This window comes from Pleuronectes platessa, chromosome 8 (genome assembly GCF_947347685.1).
Source record: "Pleuronectes platessa chromosome 8, fPlePla1.1, whole genome shotgun sequence".
NCBI classification, from domain to species: domain Eukaryota; kingdom Metazoa; phylum Chordata; class Actinopteri; order Pleuronectiformes; family Pleuronectidae; genus Pleuronectes; species Pleuronectes platessa.
Genome location: NC_070633.1, coordinates 26647957 through 26670758, shown reverse-complemented (window position 1 = coordinate 26670758; position 22802 = coordinate 26647957). Strand labels below are relative to the sequence as shown.

Sequence of the window (22802 nt, the reverse complement as noted above, 5' to 3'; positions counted from 1 at the left end):
TGCAAAAAGCAGTGACGAGATCCTCAGACCACCGAACTGCAACCCCTCCCCACCACGACTACGCCTCGATATCCTGTCCATGTATATCACAAACAGGATTGGTGACAAGGCGCAGCCCTGGCGGAGACCAGCTCCCACTGAGAACGAAACTGACTGGCTGCCGAGGACGCGAACACAGCTCTCGCTTTGGGAGTACAGGGATTGGATGGCCCTGAGGATAGACCCCCTTACCCCATACTCCCGCAGCACCTCCCACAGTTTCTCCCGGGGGACCCGGTCATACGCCTTCTCCAGATCCACAAAACACATGTAGACCGGATGGGCATACTCCCAGGCCCCCTCCAGGATCCTTGCGAGAGTGAAGAGCTGGTCCGTAGTTCCACGTCCGGGGCGAAAACCGCATTGTTCCACTTCAATCTGAGGTTCGACGATCGGCCGAACCCTCCTTTCCAGCACCTTGGAGTAGACTTTACCAGGGAGGCTGAGAAGTGTGATACCCCGGTAATTGGTACACACTCTCTGGTCCCCCTTTTTGAACAGGGGAACCACCACCCCGGTTTGCCACTCCCTTGGCACTGTACCCGACTCCCACGCGATGTTGAATAGGCGTGTCAACCATGACAGCCCCTCAACACCCAGAGCCTTTAGCATTTCTGATAAACATGTCACACTAAAACAATGACTGGGACAACAATGAAATCGGCCGAATCATTTAAAAAGCCTAGTTTTTCTCGGAGGCTGTCAAAAGACAAACACGACATTTCTATCGCGTCTGTAACTCTTCAAGTCTAAATATACAACTGGGATTTATATTCGAGGGGGAAAGATATACTGTTCATCTTATGGGAATGTTTTTTCTTCCTGTCGAATAGTGTATGCACTATGAGTCACGTTGAAGGTCAGAGACAAACACAATTTCTCTGACAAAGAACAAGACAGAGATAGAGAGAACCAGACCCAGAACATAAAAACTCCCCAAACCATCAAACTCTGCCACCAGAACCCAGCAGCTACTGGAAACGCTCTTTTTTGAAAACTGTTCTCTATCTCTTATCGTTTCTTATTTGTCCATGTCCTGGAAGACAGTAGCGGTTCCTCTGCTCAGGACCAGAGACAAATGTGTCACACAAAGACGTGTTTGTACGATTCCTCGCAGTCTTCAGTGAGATCACGAGGGCGCTCTGTGACAGAGCACAGACACGACAGAGACATCATGGAAAAGCACGGTCACATCTCTCAGACGACAGTCACAGCTTCTTTTAGGTCTGTGTGGGGGGGTGGGAGGGGTCCAGCTGAAGTCACAAGGTACTGATTTAATCCTATGAAAGCAGGGTTGCTGGTCTGAATCCTCGCTGCACGCACTATTTGCACGGCACCTCTCCTGACTAGAAACACAAGCTGTTTTCGAAGTTCGGACATTTCCCAGAAATCTGTTAGAAGTGAGAAATGTCCGAGTCAATTGCTCCTGACACTTTTCAGCCTCCTAGAAAAGATCTGTGTGAGGCTACTGTGGCTCGTTTCCACGACCGGAACAAATATTAAAACTGTTGCTGAGTTAAAAGATAGAAAACGAATTCTGGTTTGAATCAAGTTGGTCTTGGGGGAAAACTGCAGAAGAATGATCTAATTTGGCTGAGGAGACTTTTTTAAAACTCAGGCAGAGACATTTGCATCTGATTCCAGAGAGTGAGATTAGTTAAATACAGAAGTCATTTATTTAATATCATAAATCTAAAGTATTGGTCTCACAGGCTTTATGGTTGTGGTTTGTTCAGTGTAATAAATCATTTAAAAGCAACGTAACTCACCTCCGCTCCTGAATATTTGTTTGTCCGTGTGACCAGGTCATCTACAGACACGTCTTGGGCCACAGGCATGTAGCGGAACTGGAGAGAGAATATCTCCTGTCGGGTTGGAGCATCTGGAAGAGGCACGTAGACGATTCGGTCAAGGCGACCTGGACGCATCAGGGCCTGTTGGACGGAAAGAAGAGAGTCAGGGTCTGATTTACTGGCATATTTCATAACGTGTCACACACAAGTCTGACAAGTTAAGGTTTATGCCTCAATACTGATCCTCTGTGAAATGTTCTCTGGCTTCCTTTGGGTATAGTTCTTTATTTCAGACCTTCCCAGCTCATTCTCTGCACATGGTGTCACAGAAATACCGTCAGGACACCAGGATTCTGACCTTTGACCTCCTCCCTGCCTGCTTGTTATAATGGAGATCTGGAAACTGAATCTCACTCCACTCCGGTAGTGACCGTGTCCGTTATAACATGGGACCATGAAGCAAATGCCTAAAAGGCAAACTGTGAAATTTTAGTTTTCCCCTTCTTGCAGCCGGTGTGGAGACGGTGTTGACGTTATCTGATCAACCCTCCACTTCCTAAAGATCACATCTCCGTGACCCCACAACAGTCCTCGAGTACCCGAAGCCGTCGCTGTCTCGCTTGTCAGACGTCATTAAGTGGCAGGCGCCTCTCAAACACAGACAAGCAGACGGACAGACAAGTATGCGCCGTCTCCTTTCCACAGCCTTGACAACCTGAGGTACGGCAGAGTATTGTTTGGATTGGATTGGCGATTCCCTTTGACCAGCAGGATTTATAAAAGAACAAAATGCATTTTCATTTGCCCGTGATTCACCCGTTTCAATTTCCGTGAAGCATCAACAGAAAAAGACAAACATCAACTGGAACTGACGCTTTCCTTGGTTGTTGCTCTTCCAGGATCCAGCGAGCCTGGGTTGTAAAGACAGTGGAGTCCCTGGCTCCGGGCCAGACAGGCCACAGCGGGGCTAAACCCCGGCCAGCGGAGACAAGGCAGGAGACACACGCAGACGCAAGCCATGCAGGAGGTCACGTCAGGAGTGATCAGTGAAGGTTGGAGGGAGCGGACCAGCAGCCCTTTGAACTCTCACAGAGTCCTCACACTGCGATTCCTGCACAACAGGAGCAGCATATCCCTCTAGCCGGACAGTCTCCGTGTGTCTTTTGTATCGTGCACGGAGACATCTACAGAGCGGGTGTGTTGGGGACATTTCTAACACATAAAGTACGTAGAATCGGAAATGAAGAGGAAAAAGAGTTCCCACACAATTGGAACAACGACAATATTCAGGAAGCTTTTGGCAACAAGGACCAACACCAGTGTCGATGTGCTACAAACAAAATAACACAGACATTTTCCTGTTATCGTGAACGAGTCTGACTCGGACAAACTCCTCCTGCGTTTTTTATATATACGTGAAACACAAAATCTGTCTGAAAACGGTTTGTGTTTGCATGATGAGAATAACAGAACATTATAATGGGACAATAGTCACATCCTTTAATTAAAAGTTCCATCAAAGGTTCTTTGCCGTGTTACGATTTAGCCCATCTGCTTGCAAAGTGTGCCAGATGCAATTTTTAAGAGTTTTTGTTTTATGGTTTTTTCTTTTCTCTCCCCTCTGGACAATTTTCCTGCCTTTTATCTGTTGCTTTTCTGTGTTCCTGTGTATGTGTGTGGAATATGAGAGGATGGAAACTGGAGACAAACATTAGTAGCTACCCTCAGGTAACCACAACAGAGCCATGGCTGACAAAGGAGCAATGGATCATGAGAGGAAACGTCCTTGTTTTTCAGGCCCTCTGGATTCTTCCACTCGATGGAGGACAGGGTCTGGCTGTGGATGACAAACTATCCGCATTAAACGGACGGAGAGGAATAACGTCACCGCGAGTCAAAGCGAGGAAAGGGTGGTTTGTTGTGGAGACCTGCCGGGACACCGATGGATCAGAGGTTTAAGGGCTGCAGCGCTAAATTAAAGGCATCAGGACTCGAGACTCGGGGAAACTTGATAAGCTGCATCTGGCAAAACGACTACAAAACAACACACGTGAGAGTCTGTTGTCTCGATTCTTCCCACAGGTTCGAGGGTACTGCAGGTGTGTGTGTCTGTGTGTGTTGGGGGGGGGGTTGCTGTCTGTGGATGTTTGTCGCAGCAGGTCGAGCCAGTCGCGGCAGTGTGTATTGCACGGTGCAGAGTACGTGCCAGGGATACTTCCTGAGTTGCTCTCCCTGGAAGTATTCGGCGGCTGCATGCCAACACAAACCTGCTGACCCCCAGCTAAACAACTCACACATGCAGACCCATGCACACTGATACACATTCATGAGCGTGCATGTGTCCTGTAAACACTCTTTGGCTTGGTCTCTTTCATTTTCAGATCCATTTCTCTAGAGCGAAGATGCCGTCTGCGACTTTATCAGCCGTTAATTCTCCCGGCACACATTCTGGACAAGTGGCCCCGGCTTCCAGGCGCTCCGGCTCCCAGGCGCTCCCGAAAAGCAAAGCCGACCCTCAGCTTTCAGATTGCTAAACTCATCTGACTGCCCTGGAGGGAAAGAAAGGCTTTTTTCCCTTTCCTCTCAGCAAGAGCAGGGGGCCCATCCATCACTTAACAAGATACACTTCCTGTTCTCAAGGATCCAGGGGTGGGGGCAGGAGGGGTAGGAGTCAAAGGAGGAGGAGGAGGAGGTAAGGGGAAGGAGATGAAGAGGAGGAGGTAAAGGGAGGTGGACCCAAAAGACCAATACTTGGCTTGGCATGTTGGGCAAGCGTTGATGGGCTCTTTTGTTACAACATCATTCCACCTGAAGTCTGTGGCAGAAGGCAAGAGGACAAGAAGGGGAGGGAAGGAGCCACCAGAGGAGAGGAGGTGAAGCTGCAGAGGGACCCAGACGAACCACTTAAAACGACTGCAGGAGCAAAACCCTGGAAACGAACACAGATAAGTGGCGTGGGAGACGGCAAACCGCCACCGACGGAGCGCAGGCGGATCAATTCCCTGCTGTTCTAACATGAGTTTTCATGATGTATTGCATCCACCTTGTTGCACCACTGACATGATAGGCATCATTACACACGAGCCATTAGTAATTAGAAATGCCCCTAGGTGAGAAATACCAACTAGCTTTAAGTCAACACTGACGCATTTGTACACGACTGAAGCTGGTTGAATGCACACTGATGATTGGGCTGCAAAGCAAAACCAAACTGAAGTGAAGAAGTTCTGAAAAACAACTCGACACAAGTCATCAAATCCGAAGAGGGGCAAAAAAATAACAACCCTCATCCACTTTCTGTGCAGCCAAGTTTCACTGCCGATAACAACAGTAATCATTCCAGGCATTGCAATCCTCCTCAAGAAGTGATTACCCCCTAATGACAGACGACTTCCTATCTGTGAAGGCCGGTACCTCTCCCTAACCAGTGAGGAATGCTGGGAATCTTCTCCTCGGAGCGCTCGCTGCCGCTGAGCACATTCTTGGCCGGCTTCAATCTGACCTGCTCAGAGCGACGTCTACAAAGTGTTTACAAACGGACGCCCCCGCAAATCCACATGCGTCTTTATTCTTAGATACCAGCTCAGACACGCTGCGGGTGATTCGAGATCAGATCTGCTTTGTTGCTCACGCTTGCCTCAGATCCAACGAAAGGAAACACTGAGGCCATGATACTGAACATGGTGACCAAGTTCTTCCCCCTGCACATCTGGTGGAATCTCAAGTTCTCTTCAATAAGTTCTTTTTTTCCAACGTGCAAGACGATGGCAGGCTGTCTGGGTAAATGAGCGCCTTGCCCGGGGAGACGTGAGTTGACTTTGTTCCCTGCCTGAAGGCATCTGCTGTATGTGGTTTCCTAACCTGTCAGTCTGCAATCCTCAGAGGCCTCGGTGAGTCATTCCAGCTCGGAGATGGGCCACCCTGGATTTATGCAGAACACACGGCAAACAAAAATGCCAGAGTGCGATGGGAATCAAAAGCTCAAAGGGAGCTCAGCGGGGTCCGACTCTGGAGTTCGGATCCGGGAAACTGATACAGGGTTCTGAATAAAGGCTAGTGAATGTTGGCTATTGTCAGCTAAAGGACAAATCTTCCCGGTATCACAGTTACACTGGAAGTAGAGTTTGCTGGTAAATCAGTGAAAGCAGTGGCGAGTGGGTGATGAGGTTGCGGCCCGATTGGAAATCTCATCCTCCTCAAGGAGAAGCTCGGTTTCAAAGACAAACGTCTTGTTGTTTTCAAGACTCACTCGACATAGTTGGATCCAGACTCAGGTTTGTTTCCTCTGCGGTTCGGGAGCCAAGTGTATGAATCTTTCAGCGATTGTGCAACAGGCATTCATCGCAAGACTGTGCGGCATCTGTGCTACCTCTGGGAAATATGCTGTTGCAGTCTCATTGCAGTGTTTGATCTTATATGATGTTTACTGATAGATGGTTATATCAGTGCATGAGGCCATTGGCTTTACATCTGCTGAGAACTCATCCATACGTTCCACACGTGAAACTCACATATCATGTGATGCCTATAACAGGAAGCAGATTATCTAGTCTGCAGATGGAAACTGATTCACAAAATACTATGAATGAGAAACAACAATTGTAAGAGTAAGAGCAGGGATTTATTTTCTCAGGAAAAACAACAGTGTGGTTGCACGGTGGTAATGCAATCGCTCTCGGTAGAGATCAACTGGATTTGGCACCGAACTCTCAGAGATAACGGCCCCGTTGCAGAATCCGCTCTGACACTGTGTGAGAACAACTTTAAATTCATCCCTCTGCTTTATGTCGTGTACAAACAGGTTTTCTACCATTTTCTAGTTTTTCAGCTCCTCCAAATGTTACGCACGTGTAACCAAATCAGATTCACACCGTCCACTGAGGGGTTGTTACGCAACACGTCTCCCTGAAAAGATGACATAATTCTGGACAAGGCCATGCTGTGTTCAGAGGGACACTGGACCTGCTTCATGTCAGGCCTGATTCTGATGTGGGAGAGGATCAGAGGAGGAATGGAGAGTGGAGAGCGAGAGAGTAAATCAGATGGAGGGGGGGGGGGGGGGGGGGGGGATAGAGAGAGAGAGAGAGAGAGAGAGAGTTGGCAACCAGTCAAAAACATGTGAGGCTTTCACTCTGGATTTTGCCCTTGAGTCAAACTTGCATCCGGCAGGCGAGGCCACCGTGTCCAAGAACTAAAGAACTCTGGCGCTGTTAACCCCCTACTGTCCCACATGCACGGCACAGCCAGGGGAAGTCAGGATGTGTAGTTTCAAAGTGAAGCACAACACAAGTGAACAGGTGATACCGTGTAGCTCGGCATTCGGGGGAATAAAAGAAAACGAGCGTGCACATAAAGCACAATGCTCCAGTTATTATTTTTACTGCAAATAGTTCCAAACTGATTTCGAGCTCTTCTATACATTTAGACTTTCATGTTTACTCTAAAACACTTTTACCTTGAAGGCGTTTTTTGGCCAACATGTATGTAAAGCAGTAAATTCTCCAGGAATGCCTATAAAAAGATAATTACCTCCTTGGAGGAGGTTAGGTTTTCGTCTGTGTTTGTTTGCCTGTGTGTCTGTGAGTTCGCAGGATTACTTTAAAACTAAAGGACAGATGATTATGAGACTTGGTGGAAGGATGTGTCGAGGGTCAGGGAGGAACCCATTATAATTTGGTGCGGATTCAGATTTAGGCGTGGATTTGGGAGTTTTTTTTGCATTTTTAGAGGACTTATGTTTATGAATGTGTGCAGATCCAAATATAAAATCTGGATCTAGTGAATTCAAAAGTTCATAATGGCACCTTTGCGCCTCAGTGGAGGTATAAGCTTTCTGTTTTTTTATTTAGGTGATGATTTAATTGTCCCTTCCAAAGTAAAAGCTGAGATCTGGCAACACAGTGATTACAAGAAACACAAACACATGTAGAACTGAAAGTTGACGCAACAAAAATATCTGCATTAATCTCTCATTGCTCCAAAAAGTATGAAAACTGTTTTGTTAGGGTTAGGGTTAAGTGTTTTATATGTTTTGAAAAAGTTTGGGTATTGTAATTCTACTCTATTGTTTTTATATTCTTTATTTAACTCCTAACATTCCTTGGCAAGATGTTAGAAATGATTCAACACACAATGACGTCCTGTACCGAAGCAGACTTTTACATTTTGTTCTTCAGTGACGTGAATTTACACATTGTTTTTTTTATAATGAGTGGCCCCAGCAAGCGTCACAGAGGCGTGTGTGTGTGTGGTGTTGCGTAGAATCATTACGGAATTACACGCCACACCTCTTTTACCTTTTATGGCTTTTGTGTGTGTGTGTGTGTGTGAGGGTCAGCATCATATGGAGACCAGGTGAAGGGCTGAGTCGGGGGGGAGGTAGCAGCAGCTGTGTTGCCCTGCTTTTGGGTTGGAGGCTGAGTTGAGGGGGGGTCCCACGCCTACAGCTGCTCTGGGGGCCGCAATAAAGTCCCTGAATCTGTCAAAACAATCCCGACTGGCTCACACACCTCCACAAAAATAAAAAATGGCAAAAAAGAACTCTTGTTTTGATAGGAATCCGTGGGCAGAGTGTGTGTGTGTATGTATGTACGTGAATGTGTGTGTCTGTGTGTGTGTGTGTGTGTGTGTGTCGCTCACCAAGGTGAAGAAAAGCAGAGGAAATTAGGCCGAGGCCATGTTGAAATGTCGAATCATTGGAGCCCAAAATAAAAAAAGCACTAAAGCGGCTGCCATAAAGTACGTGTATGTTTGCTTTACAAAGAGGCGTTTCCTGTGAGCTGTCCGCAGTTCACAGTTTAATTCCACGGGGCATGGCGTTCGGTGTAAACTCGCCAGGTCTGGTTTCCATAATCCACCCCAGAGCCCGTGGGCACCCGCCATAGCTCCCCGGGCCGAGCGGGTGCCTTGGACCAAAAAGCAGAAACAATCAGTGACCAACGTTTCTCCTCTTTTCTCCCCCCCCCCCATCACTCCCAGGTTTCAGTGCCAGTATCACCCACCAACACCCTCCTGTCTGTGAGACCCCCCAGCCCTCCAGAACAACTTGTGCACAGTAAATATCCTCTGTGTGGATCCCGATCTGGATACATACATGAAAAAAAACTGATAAGCACAGTCTGTTGACAGCACACACACACATACACGCACACACACACTGTCACACACCTCCCATCCCCTTCCCTCACCCACGCCTCCCCCCCGTCCCCCCAGAGGCAGACTGCAGGTGCCAGGCCCACCTCGGGGTCCCTGCTGGGCTCTCGTTAGGCCCGGTGCCATTCAGGCGGCTCCTAACACGCAACCCTGAGTGCTTTGTGTTTCTCTGACGGCCCTTGTCGTCCTCTTCGTGTAACGGTGGAATAAAAAAAAAAAGGGGAGAGAGAGAGAGAGAGAAAGAAATGAAGAGGACTTCAGGGATTATCGCTGTGAAGAATCTGACAGAGCCACGAGGCCGAGATTCACCTTATACTTTCTGTAGAGCTTTAAAGGGCTGTACCACTGTTTCTTTCTTTTGAATACGCTCGATGACATATTTCTATCATTGAAGCTTAGAATTTACAAAGGCTTAGCATTTGAGGTTATCTTTGTATTTCAAGACAGCCATTTCTTTTCATTCATTTCTATTTTAGACATGACAGTCCATCACAATGTATATAACAGCGTTGTGTCTTTCATCGGTTTAAACTTCTCATGTTGGCGTTTCACTGTGATTAATCACCTGTTGCAGGTCTCTACACATTTCATTATACATCGTGGCGAAAATAATGGAAAACGAAAACTGCCTGGTGATTAAAACGTCCCTGAATTCCAATGACAAAATCCACAGAGTTTTGTGGAATTCCGTTGTGTAGTTTTTACGCAATAATCACAAACAAACCAGAATGGAACTCAGTGGAGCGCAGACTTCCCCCAAGGCCCAGCATTCCCCTCAAATTCAATCAAGCTGCTCCAAATTACACAAATTACACTGGTAGATATCTGTCCCCCCCGAAATACGCTGATTTATTTCATCAACATCCTTGAGTCATCGTATCATCACTGTATCATCATCATCATCTTCATCATCAGGTCCATCATTTCTGTGACCATCACACAGAGTGAACATAAAGGTGGATAATAATGAAGGCTCTCCAGAAGTGAATCCATAAACCCTCTGCCTCAGCCATGTTAGTGGATGGGACATACAAATACAAAATAAAAAGTGAAAGTACATTTCATATATCACGACTGACAGCTGACACTGACTCGTGATTGGTTGACTGTCTGTATCGATGGGACCTTGATGCCAAGGCTCTATCCTCTGATTGCTACTGTGCAGACTCCAAATCAGGTAATCAGGACAAGATGGCAGCGTTTGTATTATATGGATATTTGGTTTAATGTCTGCACAGTGGGAGGAAGTGGTGATGCTTCGTCCATCTTTGATAAAGTCTATGGCCCATTATCATCATCATGATGATTGTCTTTATCACAAGGCTCAGGTCAATGTTATTCTTTTCAACCTGTTTCTAACACCCCTGTGTTTCACAGAGAGAGAGATAGAGAGAGAGAGAGAGAGAGAGAGAGAGAGAGAGAGAGAGAGAGAGAGAGAGAGAGAGAGAGAGAGACCCTGCGCACATATGCTGCCACTCACAGATACTCAGCGAAGAGACAAACATAAACAGGCCCGTTGCTGAGTGACAGAGTCGACTCGACCGGATCAGTTTCCACTTCCGTGAAATCTAAACATTAGCTTGTTTACCCTGATCCTGAGCTGAGACTGGGCCCGGAGGAGGGAGGGGAGTGAGTGTGTGTGTGTGTCTCGACACATGGATGTGTGTGCAAGTACGTGGGAGAGTGTGTTTGTGTGTCCAGAGAGGGAGATAGAAAATGGGGGGACACGTTGGTAGAGTGAGACAATACCCGGACAGAGAAGGAACAAGACAGGACAGACAGCGCTGTCTTCCTCTCTGTCTCTCTCACCTGTCTAATCCCTCCACCATGATGTCAGCCATGACACCTTCTCCACAGCTGTCTGCACAGGACAAGCAGAGCTGACGTTATCTGGTGATTGATTGATTGATTAGTTGATCGACAGTTAATTGACATCGTCATCCTGATAATTGACTTCCTGTCATGTGTAGAACATTTGCTGCTTCCAGTTTTTTGCATTGGATTAAATGGTTTTTGTGTTTTTGATTTTTGCTAATACAAAAGTTTCTGATCCTTACTCTGATCTTAAATTAGGAAAATTAATGTTTTATAAACCTTATGTTTCATTTACTGAATTTTCCTCAACATTCAAAGCTTCTGACTCTAGAAACATAAAGTACAATTCAACTGTATCTTCATCCGGCTGCACACAAACAATAAAAGCTGCATGCTAAATGTAATCTACAGCATCAGAGCAATTAGCCACCTAGTGCAAGAGATAACAGGAAGGGGAAAGAGAGGAGGGGGTGGGGGGTTGGGAGGAAGAGGAGAAAAACAAAAAAATCCCCCACCCAGCATGTGAAAACCTGTGTCAGATTTCGCCACAGACAAGGTCACCCTCTCTTGGTCTCGCCTCAATGCCCCGGCTCAGTAACTGGATCCGGTGCAGGACGGTGACAAACCTGTTTTTTGTCACAGCCGAGGAGACCGCTTGGTTTACACGATCATTGTGTTTACTACACCTCCGCGTGTGTGTTTTATGGTTTCTTTCCATTGTCAACCTTTTAATTTACCTGCGGAGGGGCATCGTGGAGTTGTGTGTAACTACGCACAGCTGCGAACACCTCTTCAAACGACCCACACACTCACACGTGTGCGCACAAACAGAAGAGTAAAAAGAAAGAAAAGCTCGATCCCAGAGCCAAAGCATCATCATTGATGTTCTGCTGCACAGCCAAGTTAACACTCGGGATGTTTGTAATTGTGCTGCCTATGAAACTGCACTGTAATCCCTTCCAGCTGCCTCCCTCACTCACCCATCCGCCCTCCTCTTCCTCCCGCTCGCTCCCCTTTCGGAGAAACTGTAGCCGCGGCTCTGAGTGTGTTTTCCATGGGCCCTGGTGGATTCCTCCTGTTGACAGCGCCAAGCCTTTTATGCATTGAAAACACAGTATTCTCTTTCAGGTGGGGAGAGACGATGGAAGGGAGAAGGGGAGCTGGTCTGTGTGAGGTGGAGGAGGAGGTGGAGGAGGTGGAGGAGGTGGTGGTGGTGGGGACTGTCCCCGTAACAGACTTCAAACTTCAAAATCTTGGTCCCCATCTCCTCACAGAAAAAGAGAGTGAGAGACAGACAGTGAGAAGGGAGGGGACGAGGGATCAAGAGGAGAAGAAGGGGAGGCAGGGGAGGAGGAGAGGAGGGGGGGAAGAAAGAAGAAGAAAAAAAAAAAAACGGCACAAAGGAGTGCGTAATTAAGACAGGAAATGGGAGAAGAGAGGAGGGCTCTGGGGGCTTTCAGAGAGAGGCTGGCTGGGGTCGCTTTTCCAGAGAGCAGAGGAGTTGGGCTGATACCCGAGCCGTCTGAATGGAAATCAGATAATCTGTTAACACAAGGCATGGCCCAGATCCTGCCTGCAGACTGACATGGATCGGCCAGTTCCTGTTCCAATCCGCTGCGGTGGCACAAAGTGCTGCCAGGGCAACCAGCTGTTCCAGCCAAACTTTGCCTCCCTCTCTCTCTCTCTCTCTCTCTCCCTCCCTCTCTCTCTCTCTCTCTCTCTCTCTCTGAGCCGGTGACAAAAACGACAGGTGGGACTGCGGCGAGGTGCAAACACAGGAAGTGAACTCCAGCCGCCGTGTAAACAGAATGCTGCTGAACTCAGTGACCAATGAGATGCTCTCTTCTTTTTAAGGGTTCGACAAGAACAATGAAATATTGAAGTTTCTGATCATATTCATAGTTTCCCATGTTGGCCCACACATTTCTCATGATTGTTATTTTGTTGATCTCTCTGAGGGGGGAGGGATTCGTCACGTGCGACTCTCTTGGAGGTTTCTGAGGTTTTTCCACGATAAAAACTTTTTAGAAAACAACATTTTATTGATTGATTGGAAAATGTCTGCGCCAGAATTATATTTATTACTTTTTCAGCACCATAAATCGAAAAAAAAAATTGCAATGAGTAGAGCACATACCAGTGCCACGGCCAAACATTCCCCTTAAATTCAATCAAGCTGCACCAAATTACACAAGCTCATATATCCTCTATCTGTCCCCTACATGTCTAATATACGTGATTTACTTCATCAAGATCCTTGAATTAGCACGGGTGCTCCCACGTGAGGAGACTTGAGGCCTCCTGCAACATCTTAAGGTTTGGTTATGACCCGGTTCTTCGCTCTGTGTCTTCTGCATTCTCTCCACATTTCATTTTTACTGTACCTTATTAAATACAAGTGAAATGCCCCAAAATATCTTAAAACAAAGATCCATGAATTGTTTTATCTTGGAAAGTGGATAAAATGTCCAGAACATTAATGGGTTCTTTTCTGGACCCGTGTCCCATCTTTCCACCAGGCTTTGTGAAACTCTGCACAGGAGTTGTTTGCATAATCAAACAAACAAACCAGGAATACATAACCCCCTTGGCGGAGGTAGATATTGTTTCTGCTCCATTGTGTTGTGATGGAGACAGAAGTCTCACAGATTGATATTAAGAAAGCTTAAAAAATGGTTGAGTTGGCGCTACGCTTCAGTACTGGTGCCAGAGTGGACTTATTAGGCGGACCAGGTATCGGCCATAACCTGACTGGTCCACATAAATACAATATGGACATTATAAAAATTAATTGTTTCAGCTACCAGTTACATTTATTCGGTCAAAGCACACGGCCAGCTCGGGTTTTAGTGCCGCGGCGGTGCTTGGCTTCATGTTACCCCGACATAAAAAAATAATTTCAAAGTGCGACACAGTTAAATGTTGGAAAAAGTGAGCAATGGTGTAAGATTAGTGAGTTTCAGTTAAAAAGTTAAAGTACAGTAACAGGAGAGAATAAACAGTATCTTTCAGACCAATGGAAAAACAAACTGCAATATGATAAAACTGCTGCCACGCACAATGCCGGCTGCTACCGATGCTAACTAGCCATAATATCCCATCTGGCTAAGTGATCAGACTTTAGGTTCCGTCTTCTATGATTTAACTCACACGCGTTCTACATTTACACAGCCTGAAGCACTAAAACCTCCCGTAGGCCAAACTCAACAGTCGCTCTTTTCCACACTTCCACAAATAGTAGATTTTACAACTTTAATGCTCATTTACATTTTTGTGTGCGTTGTCACAGTATCGTTTGCTGCAGCTCCAAAAAAAAAAAAAAAAAAGGGGCCAAAACCAACTAATCTGCCCCGACAGTGGTGTTGGTCCAATGAGGTGTTGGGATCAAACTCTCCCCACAGTGCCATAAAAATGTTATTTACAATGGCCTGAGCAACTTTATAGATTCCCCTGGAGGTGAACGAGGGGCCACAGCCTTAAATCAAGGCTGGTTAGAAGCAGCTCTTTCAACCCTTCTTCAATTTAAAACTGAGTTCATATTTTAACAGTGGATATTTGACAACAAGACGGAACAAATCTGTGGCACTCGAGCTCCACTGATTGACCCACGTTGTTTCCAAGACCCCCCCCCCCCCTTTGATTATCAAATAGCTGCGCTGGAGTAGATGAGGGGAAAAAATGAAGTAACAAAAAAAGCCCACCACCTACAGGACCTCCACCTCTGCTCCCACTTCAAGAGCGAGGCGGTGCGACATGCGGCGGCGCACCGCAGCTCAAACTTCCCCTTCCTCTCGAGGGGAAGCCATTTTATTGTGTTCCACTGAGATAATTTCCAATCCTTTAAATGAAAGGGTTTTTCTCAGTGCTCTGGTAATTACTAGATACACAGCAAGGGTCTGGCGAAGGAGGGGGAGGTACAGAAGGGGGGAGGGGGGGGGGGGGGGGGGTGGAGGAGAGGAGAAGAGAAGAGAACATGACAGGCAGGTATTAAAATTCAATGGGTGGGGCAGGAAGGAAGTCGAGAGAGGGATGTGTTGAAACAGAGCGAATGAGGGAGGGCTGCAGGGAGGCACGCTGGGCTGCTCGAGCCTCCGTTCGGGGTTGAGGAAGGACATGTTTATGGTCTGAGGGTTGGGCCATTTCTTCCCAGTGCAAACTATCCTTTGCCAAGTGCCAAGGACACATCTGCTCCCGGCCAATCCTTTGCCACGGCGAGGTGATTTATGTGGTGATCACTAACCTCTTTTTCCTAAGTCACTGATCTTTTTTTAGGAACTTCCCATCAGATTTTCGAGCAGCTGAGCGGAGCTGAATAATTCTTTCAGACAGCGCAAATTACACAGTGCGCTTCCTACCCGGGTGCGTTGAGGAATGTCTCTCAGTGATGATGGAGAGATTGAAAAGCAAAGCAAACTGTGAGCGCACATGCAGTTATTCACCTCAAAGCTTTCTGGAGGCACTGGCACAGGTTCACAGCGCGGCTCCGTGAATCGCCCTCAGGTAAACACGCAGGCCAACAGGGGGCAATTGTGTGTGTGTGTGTGGGGGGGGAGGCCGTTATTAACAATTGCTGGTTCACAGCTTGTTGGAAATGGATCAACTTTAAAGTCCAAGTTCACATGGCAGCAGGGATATCAACAAACAATGATTAAAAACATTTGAAGATGTTCCCCGGTGTTTCCCCCGGCCCGTTTTCTAACGTGATGAACTGCATGACAACACAAAACCAAATCAAATCACGACACCTGTGGCAATGCCGATGCAAAAGTTTAAAAATGATTAATTTCTACATCTGAACTACAGTGTGGTAAATGATGGTTAAGATGGGTGTTTTATTTTGAAGTGATCACACTTGTCCATCCTCTATAATTCTTTTTATTCTTTCATGGTGCTTCTTCTATTTTCTACTATTTCTAAGGCTATTGATTCTGTTTCTGCCATCTTGGTTTTCTGAAACCAACCAGGTTTGACTGTGTATCTAAACCTATCAAATGTTCTTTTTTACAAACCATCAGGTATCATTTACATACTTTCCCCTGTGGTCCCCTGACCCTGGAGAATCGGCCCTTCCGACGCCCAAAGAGGTCCCGGGCTTGTTAAAAGATCTGCTGCTGAGGGCCTGGGTGAAAAAGGTGTACTTTCAGCTTTCAGCTTGTTATGTGACACGGAGAGGAGACAGGCCAGAGGGGAGGATGTGTGTGGGGGGGGGCCTGTGGGGTCAAGGCACACAACAATGGCCCTTCTCAAGTCGGGAGGGCCCATCAGTTAAGTGTGTTTTCCTGCAATTTGAGAAAGTGGAATCTGGTCAAATTGGTTGTTCTGCTGAGTTCCAGTTGCATGAGTTATGTGAGCGGGGGAGGGGGAGTGGGGGGGAGGAGGAGGGCAGGGAGGAGGTGAGATTGGGGGGTGTGTTCCAGGGGGCCGGAGCTTCCTTAATTGATACTTGCAGCTCTTTTCCGAAACACGAGCGAAAACCCTCTGAAGTGCTGAACAGTGGCATTCCAGGTCAGACTGACTGTCTCAATGGCGACGGTCTGGGTGGGTGTTGGTGGGTGGGGGGTGGGGGGGGGGGTGTGTGAGCTATGGCTCCTCGGTTGGATGTTGGAAATGGATACGGAGTGACAGGTCAGCACCACGAGCCACACGACACACTGCAGCCACAAGGTCACCGGACCGGAGCGACTTGGGACGAGGAGATTTGATACAGGCGGTTTCATTCAAAGGGTCAAAGGGTCAAAGGGTCAAGGGGTCAAGGGCCCGACGCAGAGTCACAGACTGAAAACCAATACGTGGACAAGTCATCGCTAATCAATGCTACAGCGTTCACTGTCAGCTGAGACGACCAGTATGGCGAGTCGGTCAAACATTCCTGAATTATCCATGGAAATATGGGATTGTTATGCTGTGTTTTCACTGTTCAGCACAACAAACGTTTTCTCTACACAAAACACAAACAGTGTCACTTTGTTTTAGGTCCAGACAATATTTTGGCTGATCTCTATTAAAAGCTATCTGCATACGAAAGCAAATAAATTAAAGCCAATGCATTTCTGTCGATCAAAAAACCTTCTTTAAAAGGTATTTTATACAAACAAAGGTATTTTACTTGGTATCTTTTATTGACTCTCTTCAAAGTGAAATAATGCAAAAAATAGTGTTGCTTTGGTATTGTTTTCAACTCAGTTTCATAACTAAGAAAAAGGTATTATATCCAAGCCAGCATACCGAGTAATGAGACCTTCAACGTGAACGCAGCCAAGTTTTCATGTCCTACAGACTAACACAATGGAACAAGATAACACTTGTACAAGCAGGGAACTACAACAGAGCACGCTGAGCAGTTCGAGGAATACTACAAAGATTTATGGATGTTTTTGCATGTGGGCACCTGACGCTGACATGGAACCAATCACTCACACAGAGCTGACCACCGATTGGGAGGCATGTGCAGATCTCAAGAGTAAGAACTGCATCACGTGCAAAGTCCCGTCCATTCAGTCGACTCAGCAACGCCCTGTTTGCAGAGACATATATCCCACTTCTTACAAGGGGATATTATTTCACAGTCGCCTGACCTTGGGTACGTGGAGTGAAACACAACACTGCCCACCAGTCTATTTCTGTATTTGTCTTACTGTAAGCTGCCGGTAATTGAATCATGCTCTCCAGGACTGCCACACATGAACGGAGCTGCGGACGCACTCGCTCCCAGTCACAGTGGTTGAGAACAAGGCATAATCTTGTGGCTACTGTGTTTAGGTCGTGTGACTCCAATTATGTTTGTTTTTTTCCTCCGCCGTGTTTTTATTACTCGAACTGCGAGGCTCTACACGTTGAGTTGAGATCCCAGACACTGGAAATCAGGTGAATCCGTATTCAAGCTTTGTTCTTAGCTCATTTTTTTGCGCCTCATTCACAAATAATCTCTCGACTTTGGCTCTTTAAACTCGTAATCCTCAAAGATCAAACATGTGTGCAGACCTTCAGGAGCAACAGGAGTGTGGTGCATCTTGGAAAATACCACAGGACTGATACGGAGAAAGTTAGCAAGTGCATTTGGCATCGAGGTCGTTTTTTTTGTTGTCATGACTCACGTCTTTAGCACGCACTGTCTTTCGGATGGATTACACCCACAACAGGTGTGACGTGGAGCAGAGTGCGAAGAGACACTCAACCAAGAAAAGTGGGCGACCGAATGAGAAGAGCAATGTTTTTCCCTTTCATCCGTGCATCGAGGTGGTTGCATAAAGCAGAGCTCGACTCGTTTCAGCTCTGTTAGAAAACCAACCACACCTCTGTTGTGTAACCACTCCGGATCTAGGTGATTCCCTTTGGCACGAGAACAACAACCCTCAGTTTCTAAAGATAGATAAACTGGTCTTTTCGCATGCTGTCAACTGCTTAATCTCAAAACTAACAAACCACAAACTGAAAGTCACCGGCTCTTCCAACAACAAGTCCCTGCTCCTCTGTGCACTCGGGGGGTTGTGCAGCTGGTAATTCACCTGAGGATGAGTTAAAAACTATTTAATGATCACACCATTCAATAGAAATGATAACAGGTGAATGCCAAATAGAATTACACTCTGTTATTACCCGAGGAAGTCATTATTTCCTCTGATGGCTTGTGATTAGGATAAATTACGAAAACTTTGGCTCAATCCACACAACCTAGTTTTGGTTTTTAAATGCTGGGTTTGCTTTTTTAGAATGGACTGGGTGGAAATCAAGACATTTGAAAACAATGACAAAGTCGCCTGCAGTTGCTTCCTGATTGGTTCTTATCAGTCACGACTTCACTACCAGCGGTGAAGACACAACGTTGCATCATCGGCCCGAGAAAATAAATCCCTGGTCTTACTTTCCACTGGTGTCGTTTGTGTGCAACCAGCTGCAGAGAAGACAAACTGCTTCCTGTTTATACCGATCAGGGTACGTGATTGGTCATGTGATGTAGGTTTTCAGGTGTCTCAATCCCGACCCTCGTGTGGACAGAGGTCTTTAAAACGGAAAAACACACATTACCGAGCATGTGGCAACAACCACTGGATCTAGACTTGGCAGGGGCCATTCCGAGGCCCATGAGAACTCCCAGTTTGGACCATGCAGCTCCGCTATTACCACAACTACCCAGCATTACTGCAGCGAGATTGCATAAACAATTCCTCTTAAGGCTGGTGGGAACATTGCTGCAGCTGTGCATCTATCACACACACACACACACACACACACACACACACACACACACCAAAAAAAAGTTTGAACTTCTTTGCCATCTGCTTGCAATTTGGTGTAAATCCATTCTAAGAGCAAAAGTCCTCTGAGATAAGAATCTTTTGGGGCAAAACTTTCTCAGATGAGGGTCCCCGGTCTAATTTGTGTCCATTATCTATATTTACTGCCGGTTCTTTGTTGTGCAGATAAGTAGTTTGTGAAAAAAGCTATTTGGTAATAGCAGTTACAGTAATACACAGGTTTGGAGTGGAGCTGACTTGGGGGGTCCTGGAGGATGTGAAGCTCTTGGAAAGCGGCTCTATCACGTAGTCGGCGTGCGTTCAGCTTTCGCAGGCTGCTGCAGTCCGGGTTGCGATTAGCGCTTTGATAAGGCTTTGTTGATGGGCTGTGGAAAAGCGTTTTATCACCGGAGCATAATGGCGTGCATAAGAGCCGTGAACCTGTGCTGAATAAATACGAGGCTGCACACACCCACAGAAAGACAAATGTGCGTGCACGAGGGCGTGTGCGCGTGTGCACACACACCTCGTGGTCACAACACCTTTCCTGCAGATTATCTCTGTGAAAGAATGGCGGGATCTGGGGCTTTTCTTTTCCCTCCCTGCCTCTCTGTCTGTGTGCATGTGTGTGTGTGTGTACGTTGTGCACACACACACACACACACACACATGCACGCACACACACACACACTTTAGCTCCCTCGCTTTTCTCCCCTGTTCCTGTCTCTTCCACCTTTCTCTCAGTACACTCCTTCCTCTGTGTCTCTCTGTTTCGCCCTCCATGCCTGAGTGCAAGGTGAGGATCACAAAAGGAACACCTGGCAAACATGGATGTGGTCCTCCTCGCCTCATTGTCACAACCCCCCCACTCCTCACTCCCCCCCCCCCCCCCCCCCACCCCGTTGACTCCCTTTTCAGAGAGGTGCTTGCAAGAATGGCAAACAAGGCTTTCAGCGGGAGGAGGAAGGAGGAAGAGGAGGAGGAGGAGGTGCACCCCCGTCATCTCCACCGCTCACTCTCTTCATCCCTCCCCTCCCTCCCCAGCTCGCCTTTCACACGCCAGGAAGTGCTATTCAGACCAGGAGCTGCATGTACATGTCCCTCTCAACCAGTAACACCTCACTTCTTTCTCTTTCTCTCCCCCGGGAGAGAGTGCACATGCACATGCACTGGATATTTATGTGTGTCTGAGAATAAGAGGAGAAGAAAAAGAGGAAAGGGGGGAAAGGTAGACAAGAAGGAAATATATAATCTCTATATTTATCAATCTTTTTCAATGTGGGAAAGCTAAACAAAGACACTGCATCCTTTAAAGATTCATTCAGGGAACAAAATAAGGAAACAAGGAGAGAGAAAGAGAAAAGGTGTGTATATTTTATGTATTATTAGGAGAAAAAGAGGAATGGGAAATGTAGAAGCTAAGGAAATAAAGAGCATCCAGATTGAAAAACTAAAACAAACAAAAAGAGCGTCCTCTCAAGGATCCATTTCACGTCCTCTGGGGTTAAACGTGCTCGACACAAGCAGAGGCAGGAAAAAACTTTCCACCGAGATAAACGCAACTTTAAAAACAACACAAAAGATTTGAATTACGAGGCTCTCGCTTCTCTCTCCGCTGTGAACTGACAGTTTAATGGTTTAACCAACAGAGAAACCTTCACCTTGAATCCATTGTTTCCAGCCACCAGTCTGGCCGAGCCTCCACGTATCGTATTATGACTGTATCTGATAAAACCTCCCCCCCCCCCCCCCCCCCCCCCCCACAAGGCTCCCAAGGATCAACTTCACCCCTTTACATTTTTTTTAAATACTGCTGTGTTTACATTGGGCTCAACACAACCTTGGGATTTAACACATACTGTACAGGGTCATGCAAACTTTGTATTAAATAAACTAATGGGAAACAGAGGATCTCACTTATATCTCGGTTGTGGCCTGATATTTTAGATGTTTCAACAGCACGAGGCCTCTCGGTTTTGGCAATTGGTTGCGACATGAGTTTAGTCAAGCCTACATCTTGTTATGGCTTTCGGTCTTTCCAGTGATAAAACACGAGAGGCACTTTGGCCCACGTACAAGGTCCTCATTGTTTAATTTAGAATCAAGCCCTAATCAAGTGCTCAAACATTTGGGTTTGTTTTGGTCTGATGTTTGCTCTTTTAAAAATAAATGCTGGTGAGGCTGAACAGGGATTTTTTTTTTTTCTACGGTCTCATTCAACTGGTCAGTCGCTGGGTGAAGTGGGAATGCTTGTCAGATTTTTTAGGATTGGAAAGTGAGGGGAAGTTGTCAGATTGTGGTTTTTCCCCCAATTTCAACAAAGGAAACATGTTAAAATTGGTGTTTCACAAACTGTCTGACAAGTTTTTAAGTTTAAGGTGCGCGGACTAAGAATGAATTGGTTCATCAGTCAGAAGAACATTACTACACATCCTGATAGTTACCTCAGCCAAGGAAGTCGTCTTTACGCCCCTGTCTGTCTGTCTGTTGGTTTATTTGTCAGTGGAATTACCTCTGGACAAACTGTGGCTCGTCTTTCCTAAAGAACTCATACGTTTTAGAGGAGAATTCTGTTGGTCACACTGGCTAATCAGCCTCTTTATTTTACCTAGAAATTAAAAACACCTTAACCCTTCTCCCGGAGAACGTTTCAGTTTCCAACCTGAGGAATGTGACGGACCCACTGACGGGGTGATAAAACGCCCTCAGGTGCACGGCCCCTTGTCCGACCCTCTCACCCCCCCACCTCCTTCTGTAAAAAACTGTGGTAATAAAAGACAAGAGGAAACAACACGACCAAACACTTGGGGAGAAAAGAGGCCTTTGTTCCTCTCCCGTGCTTTCAAAGAGAAAGGAATCAGGCCGGAGCATCGTCATCAGCACTCAAAACGATTAAGCTCCCTTTCACACTTCAGTACAGGTACCAGTATGTCGTGCCGTTCCCTTCAGCCTCTTTGTTAGCGACAGGATGTTGTTGTAAATCCATCGCTCGCCCTCTCTCTCTCTCTCTAACTGGAGATATTAAAGCTATCAGAGAGAGATGCATCAGCAGCAGACAACCTGCATGTGGCAGGTAGAGGTCCATGCAGGCCAACTGTGTGTGAGAGTGTCAGGCGGGGGAAGCGCCCTTTGTATTATGATGGATTGAACATATGTGTGTGTCTCATACACCTTCGCACTGAAGCACACACACACACATATGCAGGAGGTAAAGAAAAATTAAATGTGTTTTGCCAAGAAACAGGAAAACAAGGAAATGGCTAAATTTAGTGTTTCACAGTTTGGTGATTAGGACAAATTCTTTTGTTAACATTATAAATTAATGTTAACAAAATAAAAAATAAAGTAGCCTACATTGATCCAATACCGAAACCCAAAGTAGCTGCATCGTTACAAACTAATTACAGTATTTTTCAAACTGGTATTACTGACAGAACTGTGTCCGTGCTGACTTTGGTTTTTCGACTATTTTACATTTACCAACACTATTGAGGAGATTCAATAAACACAACTCTGGTAGAACAGTGTAAAGTGGGGGAGAGCAAAATGAACAAGATGTAAATAGTGAAGTTTACCAGAGTCAGTATTTCCCGGATTTGTACAAATCGTGTTAAAATGTACCCAAAGTCAAAATGTACACAGTTACGAGAATAAGACTGAGGCAGAAGAAACAACTTTCGTTTTTTAACCCCTGATTTCTGCTGAGACTTTCTGGTTTGTCTGCTTTGCTGCTTTTCTCGTTGCGTTCACTCAGGTTTTCTCCAACAGA

General features: G+C 46.3%; 1 protein-coding gene across 1 annotated transcript in view; it reads right to left on the bottom strand.

Annotated features, from left to right (window-relative positions):
- Nucleotides 1–1645: 1645 nt before the first annotated feature.
- spata5 (spermatogenesis associated 5) overlaps nucleotides 1646–22802 on the bottom strand; it is a 77890-nt gene continuing 56733 nt past the window's right edge. The window contains exon 16 of the mRNA XM_053428704.1: nucleotides 1646–1973. Within this exon, the coding sequence (XP_053284679.1) occupies nucleotides 1785–1973 (189 nt within the window). The 3' untranslated portion in view covers nucleotides 1646–1784. The remainder of the gene's footprint in view (nucleotides 1974–22802) is intronic.